The sequence below is a fragment of the Daktulosphaira vitifoliae genome, unplaced genomic scaffold (genome assembly GCF_025091365.1).
Source record: "Daktulosphaira vitifoliae isolate Bord-2020 unplaced genomic scaffold, ASM2509136v1 Scaffold_1, whole genome shotgun sequence".
In the NCBI taxonomy this organism is placed as follows: domain Eukaryota; kingdom Metazoa; phylum Arthropoda; class Insecta; order Hemiptera; family Phylloxeridae; genus Daktulosphaira; species Daktulosphaira vitifoliae.
Window position 1 is genome coordinate 67,495,943 of NW_026099572.1, and position 22,617 is coordinate 67,518,559.

Sequence of the window (22,617 nt, forward strand, 5' to 3'; positions counted from 1 at the left end):
TAATGGAAAATATAAAATAGTGTTTCAAATAAAAAGCTTTTATCATAGAATAATTCATTCAATTTAAACTCGTATTTTAAAAAAATGTCTATAGGCATTTTAGGAGATTAAATTCGAAAGATCAAATGGATACATATTTTTTTTAATGTTTTTTTATAAATATTACTCGTAAAAAAAAGGAACTTTGTTATTAAGTTTTTGAGCTTCAGTCCTTAAAATTTGAGTGAAAATGAATTTTTTTTCTCATTTATACTTATCATATTACAAGTTAAATAATAATTATAATATGATTAGGCAATAAGGATTATACATGAAATCTTAAACTATCAAATGGACTTAATCTAGAATAGTAGATAGTATTTATCAAAAATATTCGCAGAAATTTTTCATCACTTATAATTATCTCAACTCCGCCACGTTCCTACTGCACTGAGTTTTATCAATTTAAATGTAATCCAATATAATGATTACATTTAATAAATTTTTTAAAAATAGTATTTGTTGATTATATTATTAGTTGCATATAAATAAATTCACAAATTTTTATGAAGGGTAATTCTTTTAATATTTTTTATTTTCATACAATTATTGATTTATCAATTATTGAGTGTTTTTTTAATTCATTATTTTACATTTTAAAGGTGGTAGATATATTTTTTTTAATGGCAACGTATATACTTAACATATAAAACACATAAATAAATAATTAACTAACTTTTAAAATAAAAAATTAAACGGATATAAATTGTGACTAATAATTATTCCATTCTGTATATTTTCAGTTGTGATATGAGATAAAATGTAAAAACTTACCTAAATTAAACCTTTTTAAAATGAATATTATTATTATTTTTTTTAATTAAAAATAGTGTCTTTTTATGAGAATTTGAGTTTAGGAATTTTAACATTAAAATTACCTAATTGATTTGTCCTGTTTTATTAAAATTGGTTAATATTTTATCACCTTTAAATTTAGTTAAACTGAAAATTTACTTTAAAGCATCAAATTCATTATTTTTTAATTATAGATATTTAAAAAAAAATTGTCTTGTTGAAACTTTTTAAGTTTTTTACAGGAGACCTTCATTTAATTAATTTTTGAAGTATTTGTGTAATAACGCATTACTTGGTAAGCATATACATACTAGAAATATGCTAACCATTTCTTCCCCGAATTTTATATTGATTATGTTCCAATGAAATATTTGTGAATATAAATTGTAATATTATATTTTCGGTTAGCTATTATTTATATGTGAAGAGTGATTCTTTTAACATTACTTACTCAATTTCTCTTAAAATAATAATTATATTAAGGACATTCATTTGGTATTTTTTAATTTATCCATTGTAAGTTATAAGGGAATTAATTTTATTGTTTTAATGGCAATATACATATTTAACTAGCTTATAAAATAAAAAATAATCTAATTACGAAAATTATTGGTCGGTAACAACTTTTGACCCATAATTTCGACAGTAATAACTATACTAAAATATAGAGTAAATGGAGGAGTGGGTTGTTTTTTTTATCATTACACATTACTCTACCTCGCTTCTTCCTTCACTCTACATTAAAATTGTTAATAATTTCCGAAGTATAATTTCAAAAGTTGTTACCGACTAATTATTTTACATATATTGCTTCATAAATAAATAAAACGAGGGTCTCCTATATAAAATTCAACAAGCTTCAACGAAAAAAAATTATTTTCAATTATATAAAACTAAACAACAAATGAATAAAATTTGACGCCTTAAAATAAATTTTATATTTAATAATAATTATCAATGAAATAATATTAACTAATTTTAATAATAAGACAAATTAATTCATAAGCTCCAATGTTAAAATTACTAAACTTAAACTCACATAATAAGAAACTCTATTTATAATTAAAAATTAGTAATAATAATTCAAAAAATTTTAATTCAAATAATCTTACAAATTAAATGTAATAAAATTTTTATCTCATATGGTAACTCAAAATATATAGAATCGAACAGATATAAATGGCAACTCTTGTAACTTTTGACCCAATAATCAGTTTGTTATAATTTTTTTTTTTAACAATTTTTTCATTTCTAGACTACGTTAAAAATATGTTTTTATTATTTGTTTTAAACAGTAAAAATAATTCAAAATTTCAAAATAATTTATAATTTTAGAGCTTGTTTCAAAAACAATTATGATTTGTCCATAACTACTTTAGGATTTGAACTTATTGAGTTACAAGCATTTTATTACATAAAGTGGGTATGTAGCATGGGAGGAATTTGAGTTATAAACATACACCAGTCTGAGCTTTACTCATCCGAGCTACATACAAACTCAATGTAATAAAATGTTTGTAACTCAATAAACACTTATATTAAAATAATTATCGACTCATCACAATCTTTATTGAGATTAGTGCTAAAAATATAAGTTACTTTCAAATAAAAAAATAATAAATGAATAATAAAAAATATGCTTTTGACGAAATCTAAAAATGCAAAAATAGTTTAAAAAAATAATTATATCGAAATTTTAATTTTATCAATTGTTGTAATGTTATAACGACCTAATCCACTCTGCATATAAATAATAATTAAGATTTGTTCTATAGTTTTAAAATTAATAATTTTAGACAATAACTTGTCAATGATTAATTAATTCAAATAAATGAAAATGGCTCCATCAAAATTAAATTATGAGTGTCTATAAAATTTTTTTATAGAATTTCAAAAGAAATTTCAAATTTACTTTTAGTACATTTTTGATCATAAGTTTCCGAATTTTTCATCTAATAACCTGGTGTACATAAAACCTTAATTTAAAATAACAAAATGTTAGTTATATATTTTAATAAGTTAATATTGATATTATAAAAAACGGTAGCACAGTGGGTACACTGTGGACGTGATATAATTGGAACAAGTATAGATAATATATGACAATGATTAAAATCACTATCATAATTTTTCAATGCAAAACACTAGATAGTCTTTAATTTTAGGAAATTAGTGCATTATTCCAAAAACAAAATTAACTCCTGTTTTTTGTTCAACTTCGGTTGTCATATGCACAAAAAATATAGGTCGCCGAGACAATTTTTTTTTTTCAATCTTATAGTACGTAACATAAGCTTTAATTTAACAAATATTTAATGCACACAATATTTCCGAAACATTTTCAAAAGTTAAGTTGAAAAACGTCTTCTTTTTATACGTATTTTTCAAGTTTTAAACACCCTCTCTATAAGAGAAAATTTTTCCNCAATCTTATAGTACGTAACATAAGCTTTAATTTAACAAATATTTAATGCACACAATATTTCCGAAACATTGTCAAAAGTTAAGTTGAAAAACGTCTTCTTTTTATACGTATTTTTCAAGTTTTAAACACCCTCTCTATAAGAGAAAATTTTTCCAATTTAAAACAAAATTATGTCGGATGAAAGGGGTATTTATTAAGTACATAGAAACAAAAATTTGTGTTAATCTATACAGTTTTCAAAATAGATTAAAGTTGAAAATATAAAATCAAATATTTTGGGGATTTCCTCTATTTACAGGGAATGAAGGATATGTTTTCAATTTTTACGGGCAATTACTTCAACTAGATACGATTTTTGATATTTTGGCATATCGTTGAAAGAAATGGGTCCTGTGAGAACTGAAAAAACTTGATGACAAACACAAAAAACAAAAAAAAAACATATATTAGTAAAATTTATACCTTTTCAACTTTGCATCAAAGATAAAAAAAAGTTGGAAAAACATAATATTATTGTAAAATTATGTGTTTTCCATAATCTATAGAAGTTTAAATATGAATTTTGTAAAATGTACTGTTAATCCTTTTATCCACTCTACATATTAAATTATAATATTCTACAACTTAAGTTATTGATCATTACTGTATAATTTGTATTCTTGTGTTTAAGCTGTTGAAACATGTGTAGTAATTGAATCATTTTTACGACAATCCCCTGATGGTAAATTTATCTGTTTAATGTCTAGACTGAAGACAAACGATGTATTTTTTGCCAATAATATTATTATCATAATAATACACTATTTTAGAGAGTAAAAAATAAAGCGAAATGTAGTCAAATTAATCTTTTTTGACAGCGAGTGCTCGAATGTTCAATAAACCTTCAAGGCGAGGTTTGTTCATTATTACCTTTAAAGGCAGTTTTCATGATGATAATAATTTTCTATAACAATAGAGTGATAAATAAACTTTAAAACACCCATTCAAGCACCGTCAAAAGCTTATTGATTTTTTAATGAGTAATGATTACATAAACTAAACATTTTAATAATTAAATAGTCTCATAAAGACTAAATTATTATTTTAACAATATTTGACAAAAAACTATTTCACTTAAGTCGTCTTTGTACTGCAAAAACGTCTACACAAAGATTTTTTTATTTTTGTCTAAACATAAGATATTAATTACCCACAAAACGAAATGTTTTCCTAAACCTGATAATCTATGAGAGGTAAGATAGTCACCATTTTTACAATTTAAATGAAGGTCATTTAAAAATCTACTTAAATATTTTAAATTAATTTAGAGAAAATAGTTTTTACTATAAACGAACTATTATAATATATATATAATACAGAAAAATTTACTTTGAATCAAAAAAGATTTAATTATAATTTAATTATCTTTTTATAGTATATTAATTCCTGAACACTATCATTATTTATTCCAACAGTTTGTAGTATCAAATTTCCATCTTAATGAAATAGATGATGATAGCAGTGATTAATGTTAATAAATTATATTATTATTTCTTAGTTAAAAGGAACAATTGATTTATGTTAGAGAAATGAGACTTTAATTTTATTCAATCTGTAATTTATTATCAAATATATGATATATTATTTTTATATAAGTTTTTTATTATTTTAAAAAAGGTTATAAAATTATGTTATTAATTAAAAATAAGACCTTATTTTATTATTCATGTTTCATAGTATACATCAAACACCAGCTTTTATAATTTATTTCTATCTTAATATTTAATAATTTTTTTATATTAATGTGTTATTTACAAGGCAAGGAACTGAAATAAATTTTAGGTTACAATAGAGTTTTAATGATTAAATTTATAAATATTTCGGTTTTAAATGAATTTTAAAGAAATTAATATTTTCATTTTTTTAGTAAAATAGTATTACCGAGCGAATAATACAATTATATAGCGTTAGTTAAAAGCTATGTCGTAATATGCCCAATGATTTGCATTACCCATCTTATATAAATCAATGAAAAATTCATGATCTGTATTTTATATTACTTTTAAACAAACAATAAATTTATCTACCATAACATGTACACTATTCAATACAATGTCTTATTATTTACATATATGTCTATTTATCCATTGTTAATTGTACTATCTTAATATAATAATAATTATTATGTAATGTATAATTAAATACAATAAACTAAAAAGATCACTAAATACGCTAATAATAATATCCCTGGATTGGGGGTATCATGACATACTATAAAAATAACTGAAATCCTTTTAGAGTTCAGTTCGTCTTTGTCTGGAACTATCATCAGTCACAACACCATGTTTTTGTTGGTTATCATTTTATGTGCATTTTACCAATATATACGAAATGATTTTGTATTAATTTATTATTTTAATTTTGTGACGCGAAAGGAATTAAAATAAAAACATAATCTTATTGAATCAATTATGAACAACATAGTTATTAAGTAGATGGTACGAATTTGATATCTCTATACGTTGAAAAGTTTATCGAATTGTCTTAAGATTACAATTTATTGCTGCAAAATACGAAGTAAGTCAATTTGCATTATCCAAATTATTTAGAATTAATAATCTGAATAATGAATGATAAAACAATAGATAAAACGTTTTTATTAATTCTATAAACATTAATTAATTATCACTAAGTAGTTTTTACCTTATATACATAATCATATTACATTGTATTTGTAAGATGGCCACAACCTCTTCATTGCATAAAAAAGTTTAAAAACCTAATATGATTTCTACTGTATATACAAACACTTCGATTGTGTACTCGTGAGACGGCTACGACCTCTTTGTTGCCTTTGTGTTTTGTAAAAATTTACCAAACAGCCTATTTATATCACTTATATAAAGAGAATTATTAATTATTTTCTTTTTACATCTACTTGTCTTTATTGTTTTAAACCCTCGGACCCCAATAGAGAAATAAATATCATATTTTATTAAACAAGAAGTAATCTAAAATAAGCCATCATCATACTAACTTACCTACCAAAAACTCATTATTTACTTTTATTTTGCATTACTACAGCTATGTTGATATTAAAAAATTTTTTTTCATAATATAATGAAACGTAAAATATAATGACAAATATTTTATCTACACATTTCAATGGCTTTTTAAAAGTTTAAGCATGTCTATAGCTTCTTAAAACTTTAGGTTATCTATGGCTTTTAAAAATTCCAAATAAAATCAAAATATCAGAGTTTCAAAAGGATCACAAAAGTATTGTTTTAAACTGACAGGCGTTTTCCAGAGAAATATAAACTGACGTTGAAACCCTTTCGTTTTAAAGCAAAATTAAAGGTTTTTAGAAGGAACACTGAATGAAGACTTTAAATACAAGTTAGAAGTATACATAATCATATATATATAATTGTTTAATTCAAAATAAATACGTCCTTTAGTTTCAAAATATTTTTGTTACAATAGTCGCAGAAAAAAAAATGTAGAGTAACGGCATCAGTACTTGGCAGCTTTTCAGTTTTTGGTAATTTTATATTTAATATGTCACAGTGTTTTTAAAAGTTCTAAAAAGTAAAAATTTGTTTCCTTATGAAATCTCATAAATGATTCAAAAATCAAAGAATTATATAAAACTTGAATAAATAATTTTTTTAGTATTAAATTTTGTTGCCAAAAACTGATTAATGTGCCTTCTCTAGATGTTTTTACTTCCCTAATATTTCTCTCAGATACAAAATAAGCAAAATATCTCAAAATTATAATAATTTAGATAATTGGTTTTCTGAAACAAATTTATAATTTACATAGGTATCTTTAGAACCCTAAAAAAAAACTCATAACATTTTTGTTAAAAAACCATCGAAATACATTGTATTTTCTATGATAATCTACTGATTAAGTTTTTTAGTATTATTATTTTTTATCAATTAAGTGATAACTAAATATTGAATAAAAAATATTAATACATTTAAAAATAATAACAAAATAACTTAACATAAAACAATATACAATTTATCAATAAAGATAAATTAAATTTTTTAACATTTAATTATAAATTAATTTTTTCAAAATTATTTTTTTTGAGTTGCAGTAGTCTTATATTAAGGGTGCGATATGTAATCATAATAGTCAATAAACATTAAATTTAAAAAAATTTTGAAGGTCAATAAAATTTCTAAAAATTTTCCAATAACAACTATTACACTATTTTTTGAAATCATTTATGATTATATAATCAGCACAACATTATTTACTTATAGTTAAGATATTAAAATTAACATAATTTAACTTTGAAATAATAATTTTAAAATGAGTTTGAGACTCGCTAGAATTGTCATTTCATCCACAAAGTCAAAGTAATGTTTTTATTAGTAAAGAAACTATACATCAACAAAGCATAATAAACTTTATTTTAAAATGGAAAACACGTTTATCTTATTTTTAACAAACATAAAATAACCTTTTTCGTATTTTTAATAAAACGGTCTTTTATTTGTCTGTATTTAATTAGGCGCGTTGTTTCATATTATACAATATAAGAAAAATGTTCGGTTATCTAATAAAACAATTATTTCTACTTATTTAAGAGCTCATTAATGATTGTAAAGTCATATAATTTTAACTAATTATTATCCAAAAGAAAAGAGACGTAATTATTTTACTGTTAATCCAAACAAATAATGAAGCTGTTAGATTAACCAAATTCTCAAAAACTCTTAAAAATACAAAAGGAACAAAAAAATATAAATATACACGCATATATCTTTCTCGCTGATTATTATTAAAAACAATTAATAAACAATTTTAACATAATCTAATAATACAAAAATTCTTTAAAAAAATTTTAGCAGAATGTTTATTTAATCAAAAATTATTAGAGTTAGATATGCTTAAATTTGATATTTTTACATAAATATGAAACGCATATATTTTACTGATTCTATAAAACGTTAAATCATGTAAATGCTATTTTGATATCGCCATAGCAATTTAGAAAAAACTGACACATTTTTGTTATAAAAATTAATTTTACTTACCTATTGGAACTACTGAAGAATTATTAAGTGATACAGCATAAATAACTGTCAAATACCTAAACAACAATAGCCCAGCAGTATAAAATATTTGAAATCCACCAAACTTTTTTTCCATATTCTGAAAAAATAATTTATAAAAATAAATAAAATATATTAACATGTATTCAATATAATTTACCTTACTAAAATGATTTTTAAGTAAACTGATAACAAATAACAAGTAAAAATTAAATTATGTCATTTTTCTTTTTTAAGGTTAGAAACTACAATATATCGTATTGAAATATATATATATATTTTACTCATTAATGTAAAAAAAAATACTAAATGAAAATTGTTTGAATAATATAAAATTTATGTTAAATTACTTATTTTGACATGGTTGCGTATTAAAAAAAAAACTACTGAAGAATAAAATAATATGACTAAATAAAAATCACATATTTTAACTTAATCTATTTTGCTTTTGATGTACCTTTCTAAAATAAACTTATGAAAATTAATTTACAATATATTAATTGAAAAATAAATATCATGGTAAAACGATGTGGCATTGAAAAATTGTACAATTAATTATACTAACTATTTTCTTCAACAGCAAATAATTGTTTTTTTTTATATATTGCGCACAGTATGGCTTCATTGAGGTATTTGACCATTTGTTACAATAAAAAATAATATATTATGAATAAAAATTAGGATCACAAGATTGGTTCAGTGATAAATTGTTTTAAGTTTAAGTCAATAACTTACTTATTGGATAAAAATGAAAATAACCCAAAAACTTTTTAGATCACATTAAAACGTGTAATATATATATATCAATAAACAATGCATTTTTTATTATACAGATTAATGATGGGTATTGTCAATTGAGAAATTGAAGTTTACGTCCTTATAAAATGTAAGATATGAACATAAAAAATACTTCAAGATTGATAAATTGAGAGAAACACTTAATTAAAATAAAAAGTTTATTAATATTATTTTTATTTTTCGATTAATTAAGTGATATATGATAAGTAAATCGTCTATATACAATAGCAATACTGAACATTGGTATAAACATAGTTAACACGCCTAGAAAACTTTATTTAAAATCAATTATTTTATTTTTATTATACTACAAAAAGAATTAGTAATGTACTGAGAATACTAAAATAAAAACTCCACTTTATTATATCGTTTAGTTAGGAACTTTATTTAAGGATACATCAAAATTTGAAATAAATTACATTAATATTTCAAAAAAAATATAATTACATTTTATTTGTTAGTAGTTCTATAGCCTAATACTATTGTTCTAACTCCTTTATAAAAGTAAAACGTTATTATCAAAAAAAATTATTATCTATAAAAATTAAACGTTAATAATTAAATTAAATAGAATAAACTTGTTTTAATCAAATAAAATACTGTATCTATGATATCTTTGGTAGGATTTTACGACATTAAGAGTTCAAGTAGAAGCTCAAATACTTAATGTTTAGTTATTATTTCAATGCAATATATTTATACTTATGTATTTTGAGAAAAATAAAAGGAAGTATTTGTCTATTATATTACAAAATGAAAAAAAATGATTTAGCTGATTTAAATTTTTATATCGTAATCAAAATTATACTTTATATCTTATTATTATTATGTTTTTAATTTCAAGCAAATAAGAATTGTTTTTATTTTTTCGACGAACGTAACTCAAATAGATTTTCATAAATACAGAAAATAGATTTAAAAACAAAGGTATTGTGTTTTCTTTTTCAGGCTCAAGTTATATTATCAAAATACATATCAAAAAAGTAAACAATCCTTTGTCAATAGTTGTGAACTTTATTTTCCTGAATGCATGAAATCATCCTCATAAGTAAAAGAATATCATAAAAATACTAACATCTCACTAAAATTCTTATGAATATAACTGTTATGACTCAATTTTTTTAATTTTAAACTGTATAAATTTGATATCCTAATAATTTTGAAATAAGACTAATATGATAAAATTAATAATAAAATTTAAAAATACATTTCAATTTTTTTTTTAATTTTTACTGTACATTCTTAATTTTTTGTAATTGGTGTGGACATTCAACTTTTGCAAAATTTTTATTTTAATCAATGTTTCATATTATAATAATTCTTCTTTGCCTTAAGGTGAAAGATGCTAAAAGAAATTGAAGGTTTTACTTAATTAAATTATATTTTCCTATTAAATTCTACCATAAAAAAAATTTACAAATAATTGAAAATGTTTTCATTTAACATAAATATTATATTTAGAAAATATCCTAAGATGTACTAATATTATTTAATATGTTGCTATTTACATTTATAATACACTTAACTTAAATATGCTCATAATAAGAATAATAGGTTAAACATTTCACAAACGCTTATGAAATATTGCACTTATGTGTGATAAATAAAATAAATAACAAACTTCCAAACGCATGTTCTGATAATCTTCACGTATTGTAAAAGGACAAACAGTGCTAAACGAACATCGTGTCCAGAGAGTAAAAAAGGGATAGTAAAGACTGTTGGCTTTTAATGCATGTAAACTCCCATGGGCTGTGTTTACACTAAAAACATCTACAAAAGATAACATGCGAGGAAAAGCGTTACCATGATTTATCCTTTTTGTGGTTACAACAATAGGCTGGTGCTATACGAATTTTGATAAAGTAAGAGCTTCAACGTAGTTAGTGGGCAAATCATTAGATATGGCGCCAATCTCACTCTATTATCCACACTCATAAGAAAGCAGTGTCGAAGAGTTAACAGCTATCGTTTTAAATATAAATTCGCATTAAATAAACTTATATTTGCAAAAATAAAATGACTAAAACAACAAAAAAACATTGGTTGACATCTATTATAAAATGGTTATTATTAAAAGCCTAATTATATTTCATAAATCAAAATTTTTAATGAATTCTGACTTCAACTTTATAGAAGTTATACAGAGTATAACTTAACTTGATATATTTTTTATTTTAAGCTATCATATAAACAATTTAAAGGTTTTAAACTATAAAATATAAGTCAATAAAATGTTACAGTTTATTCGCTCCAGAAATATAATAAAACATATGAATGAATAAAAACTGAAAATGAGTTCTAAGCATCTTCTTAAGAGAACATATAATTAATTAGATCAAAACAAGAGCAATTATATAATATAGCACTTAGTATAGACAATTAAAGATCATTCTTTAAAACTCTTCTCGATACTAATGCAAATTTTCTCTTATTACAAAATTAACACTCGTGTTCTATGTACTATCTTAAAGTTTAATTTTTCTCTTTTAATAAAACTTACACATTAAGAATCAAATGCTTCATAGTAAATACAATCAATGAGTAAAAATAACTATATTTTGCAATATATCTTTATTAAAAAAAGAAAAATATGTAATATAAAACCAATGAGCTATTTATTGAACTATTGAAATATCTACAAATATTTTAATTTTGTTGATTGTATTAACTAATTAAAAGTTTTATTATAAACAATCTATTTACTAAGTCTCATATGTTATTATCTAAAATAATTCAAAACCTTTGAATGTAACAATCTTATGATATTTAAACCCTATATGAGTTTAAATATCAATGAAATTATAAAAACAATTAAATAGTTACACTCTGTTAATTTCAAAGTGTATTATACTGTTGATTATAATATTAGGGTCAAGTGTTGTGCACACTGTTAAAACATATCCTTTTGTGGTAAAATAATTAATATTTTACACATTAAGAGATAAAGCTCATCCCAAATAAACAAACAAATTATCAAGATAAGACCTTTTTTCTTAAGAATTTACTTGTTTATCCCTAATTTTAATTATATACTTTAGGAATGGAATTCAAAAACAAATGTCGCTACTTATTAATACTTGGAATTTTAGTATAATGTATAACTTTAACCTTAATTAAGCTTTAACTCAATTAAGTATATATGTTTTTAGTGACAAATACATTATATGAAATGATAATAATTTTTAACTTTAATTTAACTAAAAATTTAGATTAGATTAATTATGAGTAGTAATGTATAAAATTAATTTATTGGAAATTGTGATTACTTTTTAACACAAGAGCAATATTTTTGAACACGGCGTTTCCGATAGGCAAAATAGGTACATGAATGTCAAAAATACAATTAATTTAGTATTGGAACACAACAAAGTCATAATTTTAACATAAGTAGTTATACAAACAGTAGCACAGTAGGGTTGTGGCATAGTGGGGGCAAGTATACATGATATCTGACAGTTATTAAAATCACTATCATAAGAAACGCTTCGATGTAAATCTGTAGAGAGTGTTTAATTCTAAGAAATTGGTGGATAATTACAAAAGCAACATCAACTCCTATTTTCTTAATTATATCCTGAAGAGTAGTTATTTGATTTAAAATTATAGTATATAAATAAATACTAATTATAGTAATTAAATTTAGAATGTAATTGATTTTCAATAGTTTAGTATTGAATTTTATAAGAAGAAATTATAAACTACTAATAAAGTAGTTATATATTTCTTTACTTTTAACGTGTATAAAAATTTAAAGGGCTTGATGCAATAATAAAAAAATTATTACTTACGAATACACTGATCTACAAGGAATGTTCATTAGAATCAAAAATATACATTTCTAAATCAAATTATTACGTTGTTAATTAAGTGCAATTTTAATTGCACTTAATTTTAAACGCTTAAAATTAAATGCAATCAATTAATTATTGCAATATTTAGAACTTAATTGATTTTAATTACTTACTTTAACTAAAAAAACAATCAAAAAGTTGTTAAAAAATCTTATCAATTGAGTGTATTATAAAAATTGGTTATAATTGTAAACATTCTTTACATAATTTACATGAAACCCAAAATAATTTTTTCAGAAATGATTTTTATAATAATGTCATCAAAAAATTTGGAATATCAAAGAAAAAAAATAATCAAAAAATTAATTTTGTAATGGAAAATTATCAAATCTCATTCGACAATAAATAATTTAAAAGCATTAAAAATGGATGGTTTTAATTGCCTATGTGGATAATGTGGGCTAACTAGCCCACATTGCACTTGAAAATAGATAAAAATATCGATTTAAGCTAGGTCAAACTTTCAAAGTTATTTTTGTCGACTTTAAAGAAGTATAATATTTAAAATTTGTTTAATTTTATGTTCTATGTCAATTTGATTTATAAAATATTTATAAAAATCAGTATAATTCACTTACAAGGTATTTTAAAATAATATAAAATAAAAATCGAGAATTTTAACACAATATAGCATATTTTTTAATACGGTAGTCATTTTCACCCTAAAGAAAATCTATAGATCAAAATTTTATTAAAATATATAAAACAAAGCATAATGTTCAAAAATTATCCAGATTATTACACAACTTGTAAAATATAACACATACAAATTGTCAGTTTCTGTGCTGGCATACCGAGGCTTCTGACTACTAATCAATAAATAAAAACTGTCTTCGATAAAATGATTCGTCATCAAATTTTTTCTATATAGTTTCTTATTTTTATACTAGTTATTCACAACTATAAAATTGTTCTATCATTTTTTATATAATTTGATGTTAGAAATAGAATTTCAATAAAAGATTCATGTTTTGTAGAAAAAGTAGAATATAATTTTTTGATTGTTTGAATAATTTTCGACGGAGTTTTGATTGTCTATGTTTCATTTAAGTAATGAATTTGGTAACATTTATTGAAGTTGGGTTGAAGTGTTGTTACATGAATAACGGAAATTGTTTACAACCTTAAAGTAAACTCTCAGTCTTAACTGAAATAATTTAACTATTCTATTGTACTTGTGTATTTAAAGGAAATAACGCACAAAGAATTGTTAATTATTAATGAGGTATTTCTCATTGTTTTTAGAGAGTAAATCGAGATTAGTTAATGTTGCTTCTGTAATGATGGACAAAACACTAAACCCCAGAAAACCATTCCATTTGAAATCGTTAACAAGAATGAAACATTTAAATTGCATCTGTTCTCTTAAGTGTCGTTGTCTAGGGTCAATTTCGCTAAAACTGCGTGATGGTTGTCATGGTTCATGAGTTACACTATTTAAAAAGCGCATGACTATCATTTGACTTCCAAAATTATCCTATTGAAACAATAGAATTATTTCAAACTAGACGCGTATTGTGTAAACCGCGCATTTAGTTACATTACAAACCAACGGTTGCAACAGTAATTGTATTTTTATGACCGTTTAATGTCCAATTACACTATTTTTTTACATTTCCAGTGTTCTAAAAACGCATAAATGGTTTTGAAGTATAATGTATAATTCAAAACTATAGAATATTCATATTAATTTATTAGTATGAGTTTTTACTTCTCTGTATTTATTAAACGTCATAAAATACTTTCGTTGAATGTGAAAACCACAAAGAGTTTTAAAAACAAAATTTATGACAGTATAATTTTCAAAAGAAAGAATAGAGTTTTATAATTTTGAAGATAACATTAGTGAATGTAAACTATAAAGGTGAAGTAATTAAAAAACATAATTCGATGAAAAATGAAATAATTTTTCATTTTATGAAATAGTTATTTAACCCTCTGAAATATCGTATGCACAAAGTTCACGTTAATATAAAAAGAGGAATCCCGCCAGTGGAGATTCCCACGAGAATACCGACTAAATAAGACGAAAAAAATATATAGTATTATGCATATTTATGACTTCAAATTGTAATTTACCGTCGTATTATTTTTAGCATCAATGTTCAAATTAATTTGTGGGAATGTTTCATTGTAATAAGGAACACGTGACAAAAAATATGGTTACTCATATACTTAGTTTAAGCAATTCATTTCATTTTTCAGTCTAGTTAGCATTTTGCAGCAACATACTTTTGCAGAAATAATAGGGCCATCAATCTTATCTTTTAGCTTATAATTTCTCCATTTTAAACGGTTTTGTTAATCGGGTAGAAAGGAAACATGGCTGCCATCAACTAAATAAGTAAGTTTAATGGTCTAATCAGACATTTGACAACAACGTTGTACACAAGCTAAATGGTTTAATGTTATAGAGATTAGAATAAGTAATAACTTGAAATATTAATAGTAAGATTATTTTCTTGTCTATTATATTATTCATATATTCAATCTACTAGTTTAACAACGGATTTTTGGCAACTCTATTCTTGGAATCTCATAGTGACTGCTCCCTAGAAGGAGCCTAGTGTGATCTATGCTCTCATGATCGCTTTATTATTAAATTATTATTATATATAATAACATTAGTAACTTCCTATAATATATAGAATTTGTCCTATATACTAAAAAACTAAATAAAAAAATGGTCATCAGACATCTATCTAAAGTCTATATCTATCTATAATAACTATTACACATTATAATTATTATTAACCCAGATAGCAAAAATGTAATGATAATATTTTAATACATTAATAAATTAATACAATTACACTGCAAAATTAATAATACTTGTTTAATATAATAATAATATTTAGTTGATAATATTGTAATATTATTTATTTAACATTTCTAAAATATTTAATTTAAAATAATATAGTATCTTTTTTAACGTTATATTTCTAATATAAAATATCATTATCAGTTAAACGTTATTAAAACATTTTATTTGTAATAATATAATGATTTTTTTTTTTTTACGTTGTTTTGGACGAAACTGCGTACAGTCCTTTATAGTGTAAAATATTATATTTTACACTGTTAGGTATACCCAATACACGTTATTTGTTTAAAAGTAAATAATTCATTTCAGTGGCGGCTTGTACTAGGGTGCGATGGTGCAATCGAAAACTGACATAAAATTAAAATAAAATAAAATAAATAAATACTATAGTATTCCTTTTTTATAAATAGATATAAAGAATTATATCTATTCAATCTTCTATTCGATCTTATCAATCTCATATATAAGTTTTATAAGATATTTTTACTTTTATCGATCTGTTATTGTACGCCTTATCTAAATTGAATACAATTAACTTAATGAATTGTCGTTTAGTCACTTAAATATGAATATTATTTTATATAATATGGTAAAAATGTGATCTTTTTAAAATTAACTTAAAAGTTTGTATTACATTCGTAGTTTTTGGCGGAAAGAAAAAAATACTTTATTTATTAAACACATGTTTCGTAGAACAAATTAATCATAATGTATTTAAAAAGAAATACTGTTTTGATGGTATAGTTAAAGAAGCAATTTTGAATAAGGTCAGATTACTCCTATTTGTAGTTTATAGTTTCATCTCAATAATTCTATATCCTATTATCGTATTATTCGTAAAGTTACATGACCACAATATTAATGATAAATGCATTGAATTATTTTCTAGATTTTTCATCATAGCGCTTAGAATACTAAGCAAACAAATACTTAACTCTAAATTGTACTGTCACGGAAATGTAAAAAATATATATTAGAAATCATAATTGAATATTGTATTTTTCATTATTACTCGACCGTAGCAAATGTAAAAATTTAATTAGGTTCAAATATAAATAGCTAACACGAGCTGTATTTTAAACTAATTTATGTTCTTATGTTATCTCGATTGTAAATTTTGCAATTTTTAAACATTGCCCATAGAATAAAATATTACATGTGTTTATGATTATCTGATAATTAATCTGAACGTTCCTATTATACCTAAATAACTTTGACTTGAAACTTATGATGTTGATAACGAGGTTTGTTTAGAACTACAGAAACAGAAGTATGTATAATGACTTAAGCAACTTTACAAGTAAGTTTACACCAATAATCCTGAATAAAGGTCTCCAATAGTTGTTACCTGCAAGTATGGCTACATTAACCTGTATTAAAATTACTATTGTTCATTATTGAAGCACAATGAAATTAATCACAACATTGATATCAATTCATTAAAGCAAGGAAATTATTACTCTTTCAAAATGATAGAACATGCTATTTTTCCAATTATTATGACACTAAAGTAACATTAACAAAAAATGTAATAAAAATGTTTACAATTAAAAATTCATGAATCAAAATTCATTATCTTAAACGAATTTCTATGAGGAATATTTCAGTTTACATTTATATACAATACTAGTAAGTATTATATGTAGACAGTAAAAAAACGCGAATAAAAAAAACCTTCATTTATCACGATTTTTTTTTTTAATTATAACAATATCATCTTGAGTTACTTCTTATTCGAACAATTTTTTTTTTTGTATATATACATTAATAACAAAACGTTCTTAAAATTGTAAAATATAAATTACATCAAAATACTGTAAAATACTTTTTGGTGACACTTGAAAACGCAAACAATGTTTTGAATTGATAAGATTACTAAGAAAACACTTTTTTAGAAATAATAATAAACATTTTAATTTTTAGACCTATTTTCGATAAATTAAATAATTGTATCTTTTAATGCAATAAATTGTGTTACTATTTCGAAAATTATATTAACAGTTTATTAAAAAGTATCTCTTAATCAATTTATCATAATGTTAAGGGTTTAAATAAATTTACTAAATAAGATTTCTTAGTGATAAAACAACTCAAAAACCATATAAGTAAAATAAAGGATTGCTTTTATTCGAATTTTAGCTTAAGTAGAAGTTCTATTCCGATTCATCAATTACACTTATATAGTAATTGGTTTAGTTCAGAAAGTTATCTATTTGCTTCATACTAAATACAAGTTTCAATATTTTGAAGATTTAAGTTTATTGATTACATTCACTAGATAATTCTCGATTTATCTTTTATTAAGTCTCTTTTCTGTTTCTCTACTTAAAATGAGAGTGACATTTGAGGCGTGCTCAGAATAAAAACATATTCAACAAAAAATCTAAGCATCATTTTAGATTATTTGATGACTTTTTGGTCACAAAAATGTTTTTATGTTAACTTAGGAAAAATTGTCATATTCTATTATAGATATTCGTTATTTATATAACCTTTTTATATATATAATTATAACACAAAATATATGCATATAGATTTTTCAATTAATTATAAATAACAATTATTAATGAATACAATTCGTCTATTTTCCAATTTAGAAAGTTGGTTTTTAATTTTTGTAGGATGCCGAATTAATTCTGAACTGAGCTCTATCGATTGATACCAATGCTAAACTTTGAAGGAGTGCAGAAGATATATATCTGTACCTTGGAACTTTACTAATGTAAGTTATATACAGTCAATTATCGAGGAAAGCATAAACACTGAAAAATGTAATATTTTTGACTCGCTATAAAAATTAAAATAAAAGTTAAAAAGCTAACATTTTTAGTTTATATTAAAAAAACTTCATGGTTTAATACCATAAATAAATAATTTGGATTTACGTTTTTTTTTTTTTTAATAACGTTATAATAATGTTTTTATAAAGTTATTATAACATATAATGTTATAAAAATGTTTGTATAACATTATTTTTTAAAATTGCTACCTGAAGATATGACTATAAATAAGTTTTAATTTTTTTCATGGTCGAAAAACTTCTTTCAGCTGATTTTTATTTACTAGTATATCTAACAGACATCCAACATTTCATTTACAAATATTACATACATCTTTGTAAAAATCCATTATCTTTTTCTAAATGTTATACATATTTTTCGTTGACAGGCTTTGTCTTATATAATTCTTTAAGAAATATTTATCAACTTCATTATAATTTATGCATTTTCAAACAAAGTTATCACTTAAAAAGTTGAACACCGATATGACAGTTTAAAGTTCATAACTGTTGCCAAATTTTTCGTTTATTTCATTTGTTATATTATCTGTCACAGTAAAATACATAATTCAACATTGTAAGATCGTAGATGCATTACTTTTAAACCCAGTCTTTAAAGTAATTAAGTAATTAGTGAATTTACTATTAATTTGCTCATGTCTTTTTTCATAATTATTCGTATAAATATTAAGATTTGTAACGATAATTTTAGTTTTTTCATACAAATAATTAAAAAATTCATAGGCATATAACAATTAACCTCAGATATTGTAGTTTCAACCAAATTTCAATATTTAATTATATTGTAAATAGTGTTGACATTTCGTTAAGAAATATTAGGGCACATAATACATTATACGACTAAAATTGGTTCAGTAATTCTTTGTCTTCGGCTGTCTCTATTTTTCGAACTTTTTGACAATTGCAACAATGTTTTTATAAGATTTTCAAATCGAATAAAAGAAAATGAGCATCTTTATATTTTGCAACGCATCTTGTATTGTTATGTAGAAGAACTTTTTAAACTTCATCACAATATTTTTGGACTAAAAAAAATTCATGACACTAAGTCGAACTCGATTAAAATACATTAATGGTTCTAGCAATCCAATAATGAATGTCATTGAATAATGACTGATGATAAAAATAATCATAATAAACGCTTTACGTGTAGTCCATTTTTTAGAATGTTAATAACTGCCCAATTACTGATTCAAAGGTTTTTATTGATTATTGATTTTCTAAATATAACCTTTTTTTGTTATATGAGCTATTTAAATATTATTATTATCTAATTAACTATTATAAGATATAAATGAATACAAAATACATAGTAATATCGATACATAAGAATACAAGCGTTTTGTTAATTTTTTCAGATTTAAGTATTGATATCATTAAATAAATGACATTTTTCAATTTATTGGTACCAATATCTCAGTATTGTTATAAAAATCAAGAATTAAGGTAAGAAACAAAATCTTATAAAAAATTCTAAAGTTATTTTTAATGATTAATGGTAAGTAAATGGCATTATTTTTTTATTTATTTACTTATAGTATATTATCCGTGAAATTTAAATTGAGTAAAAATTAATACAATTTTCCATTCTTGTATCCTTTATTTACTTTATTATTAGTTCATCACAGTAAAAATTACCATTAATAAAAAATATAAATAATAATAGTATTTTTTATAAAAGTAAATTTTAAATCTTTTGTAACCATTGTTAATAAAATATAAATATGACAATAAAAGTTGAATTTCCATATATGCGTAATAAGTTGTGTGTTTTGGAATAATTACATTAATAATTTCAAATTTGTTTATAGTTTACCATAAATTAAATGAATTATTACTGTTGAATTAAGTATGTTTTGGCATTTATAAGTCGATATTATATATGTGCATACAGAGTATGATGTATTGAAATCAGGTCATAAATTTTCGTAGATTTTGATCGATTATGCTATCAATTATGTATTAGAAACATAAGTTCTAAAAAGCAACCAAATATCATTATAATTACAAAATTATTGAAAATTAGTTTAAAATGTACAGATCTAAGTATAAATTGACTATTTCTAATTTTGAATTATAACTTAAATAAATTAAAAGTAAATTTATTTTAAAAATATGTTTCATAGTAACAAGTGACATTATTATTATTTATTGAAAACAAAATTTTTGAGTAATTAAAGTTTTAAAAATTAAATTTTTTAGCGAATAGATAAAAAGAATAATATTTACATGTATCAAGAAATATAAATCATTGATTGATTTTGTATTGTCTGTTTCATTCTTCTTAAATATTGTTTACACAACTCAAAACTTTTATTAGTTTAATAATCGGTTTAAAAAAAATTATAGTTTGATTTGTGCACTTTTTGTACATAATGTCTCCTTCATTTACGCACAAATGACATAAACTTTTTTTTTATTTAATATTTTAGTTCTCATTCTATAATATACTATGTTTAATATACTCCATTATTAAACTCAATATAAAAAATTATAAAAACAAAACTTTATACCTAAATTAACCTAAACTAGTAATGTTATTATTTGTTAAGTTGAATGTCGTTATTCGCAATCAAAAATATTACAAACGAGTTGTTCATCATTATTTAAATAATCAATAGTCAAGTTAAGTTATTTTTTTTACTAAATAAATTCATATCATTTTTTTTTTTTTTTTTTTTTAAGGGNTTGTAAGGGTTCAATAAATAAATTTACTTAAACAAAGTTTAAATCAACAAGGTTATACCGAGGCAATTCATTTTTACATTGTCACTATGTAATAAGTTCCTTTTTTTATTCATTAAATAGCGTTCCTTGCAATAGTTACTCTAACTGCTGTGTTTTACAAAACCAACAATATAATGAAATTAAAGAGGTAGAGAAAAAGAATTAACTTCCAACAGGTCTTTTGTTCATTGTGTACTTAGCCGTGTAATGTAATTTGATAAGCTTAAAAACATGTATACAAATGCATTATATTAATAAATTTTCACAATTCCATTTTTAAATCCATTAGTGTTTAATTTTCATGAAATAATACATCAATTTGACATGTTCTTTTAATATTAATTAAAATGTGTGAATTCAATAAAAAAATCTTACAGTTCCTCATCATTTTTTATTACACTTTGCTGTGTTTTAAGTTTAATAAATTAAACTCAATAATAACTTCTATAATTCAAAAAGGTAAAATGTATGGAGACCTGGCGGTCTATTTTTGAGCTTGGACTAATCATTGACGAATGTTTTAATACACTAAAACATTAGATTACGATTTTAGCGCACTAATGGAAATTCGTATTTTTGAATTTTATTTTTTATCAGTCTAAAAATCTTGCATTAATCGTACATCGTCTAATCTAATGTCATTTCAATAATTATTAACCAATAATTATTAGTGGGATATGTTAAATTATATTGTCTGTACTGTATTTTATATTAATTTTATCATTAATACTTGATCAAATTTATGATAACAACAAAATTTACCCATGAAAATTTTATTGTTGTTTATTCGTTAATATTTTTAATTTAATTATTCATGTTATTTTTTATAATGGAAGCTAATAAAGGTCAATTGTTAATTGATTTTGTTCATAAGTACCCTAAATTAAAAACAAAAAATTTGGATTATCTTTTACTACGCAAGAATTGTTATGACAAAATATAAAAAAAATTTTGAATCAAATTATTGGGCCAAAAAAAAATTTCTTAGAAACTCCTTTTTAAGGTAGATATTTTTCAAAATTTTTAAAATTGAGGGGTCTTTTCCAATTTTTTATTTATGGCAATATATTCAACTAACCGGGATCTATTGATTATTAAAATCTGTCCAGCTAAAGCTGAGAATTTTAATGGATAGTCATAAAAAATAAACGCACACTATCACAAACCTTTTTAGCTTTCCATTGAAACTAATAATTAAATTTTAAAAAAGAAAAGTTTCATGAATTTTATCATATTAGTTTCCGCAAAAGATTCTCATGAAAAATTAATAAATAATTTTAAATTATAAAATTGTCTTGTTG

General features: G+C 22.4%; 1 protein-coding gene across 6 annotated transcripts in view; it reads right to left on the minus strand.

Annotated features, from left to right (window-relative positions):
- Positions 1–22,617, minus strand: part of LOC126895844 (hemicentin-2-like) — a 137,944-nt gene that overhangs the window by 96,075 nt on the left and 19,252 nt on the right. For 5 of the 6 annotated variants that reach the window (XR_007701728.1, XR_007701727.1, XR_007701726.1 and 2 more), the window contains exon 2: positions 8,296–8,413. Coding sequence is in view for 3 of the 6 variants with exons in the window: in XM_050668116.1 (XP_050524073.1) it covers positions 8,296–8,410 (115 nt within the window). In the remaining 3 variants the exon portion in view is untranslated. Of the gene's footprint in view, positions 1–8,295; positions 8,414–8,473; positions 8,491–22,617 lie in introns of those variants that run through there. The other variant, XM_050668117.1, reaches the window with a different exon arrangement.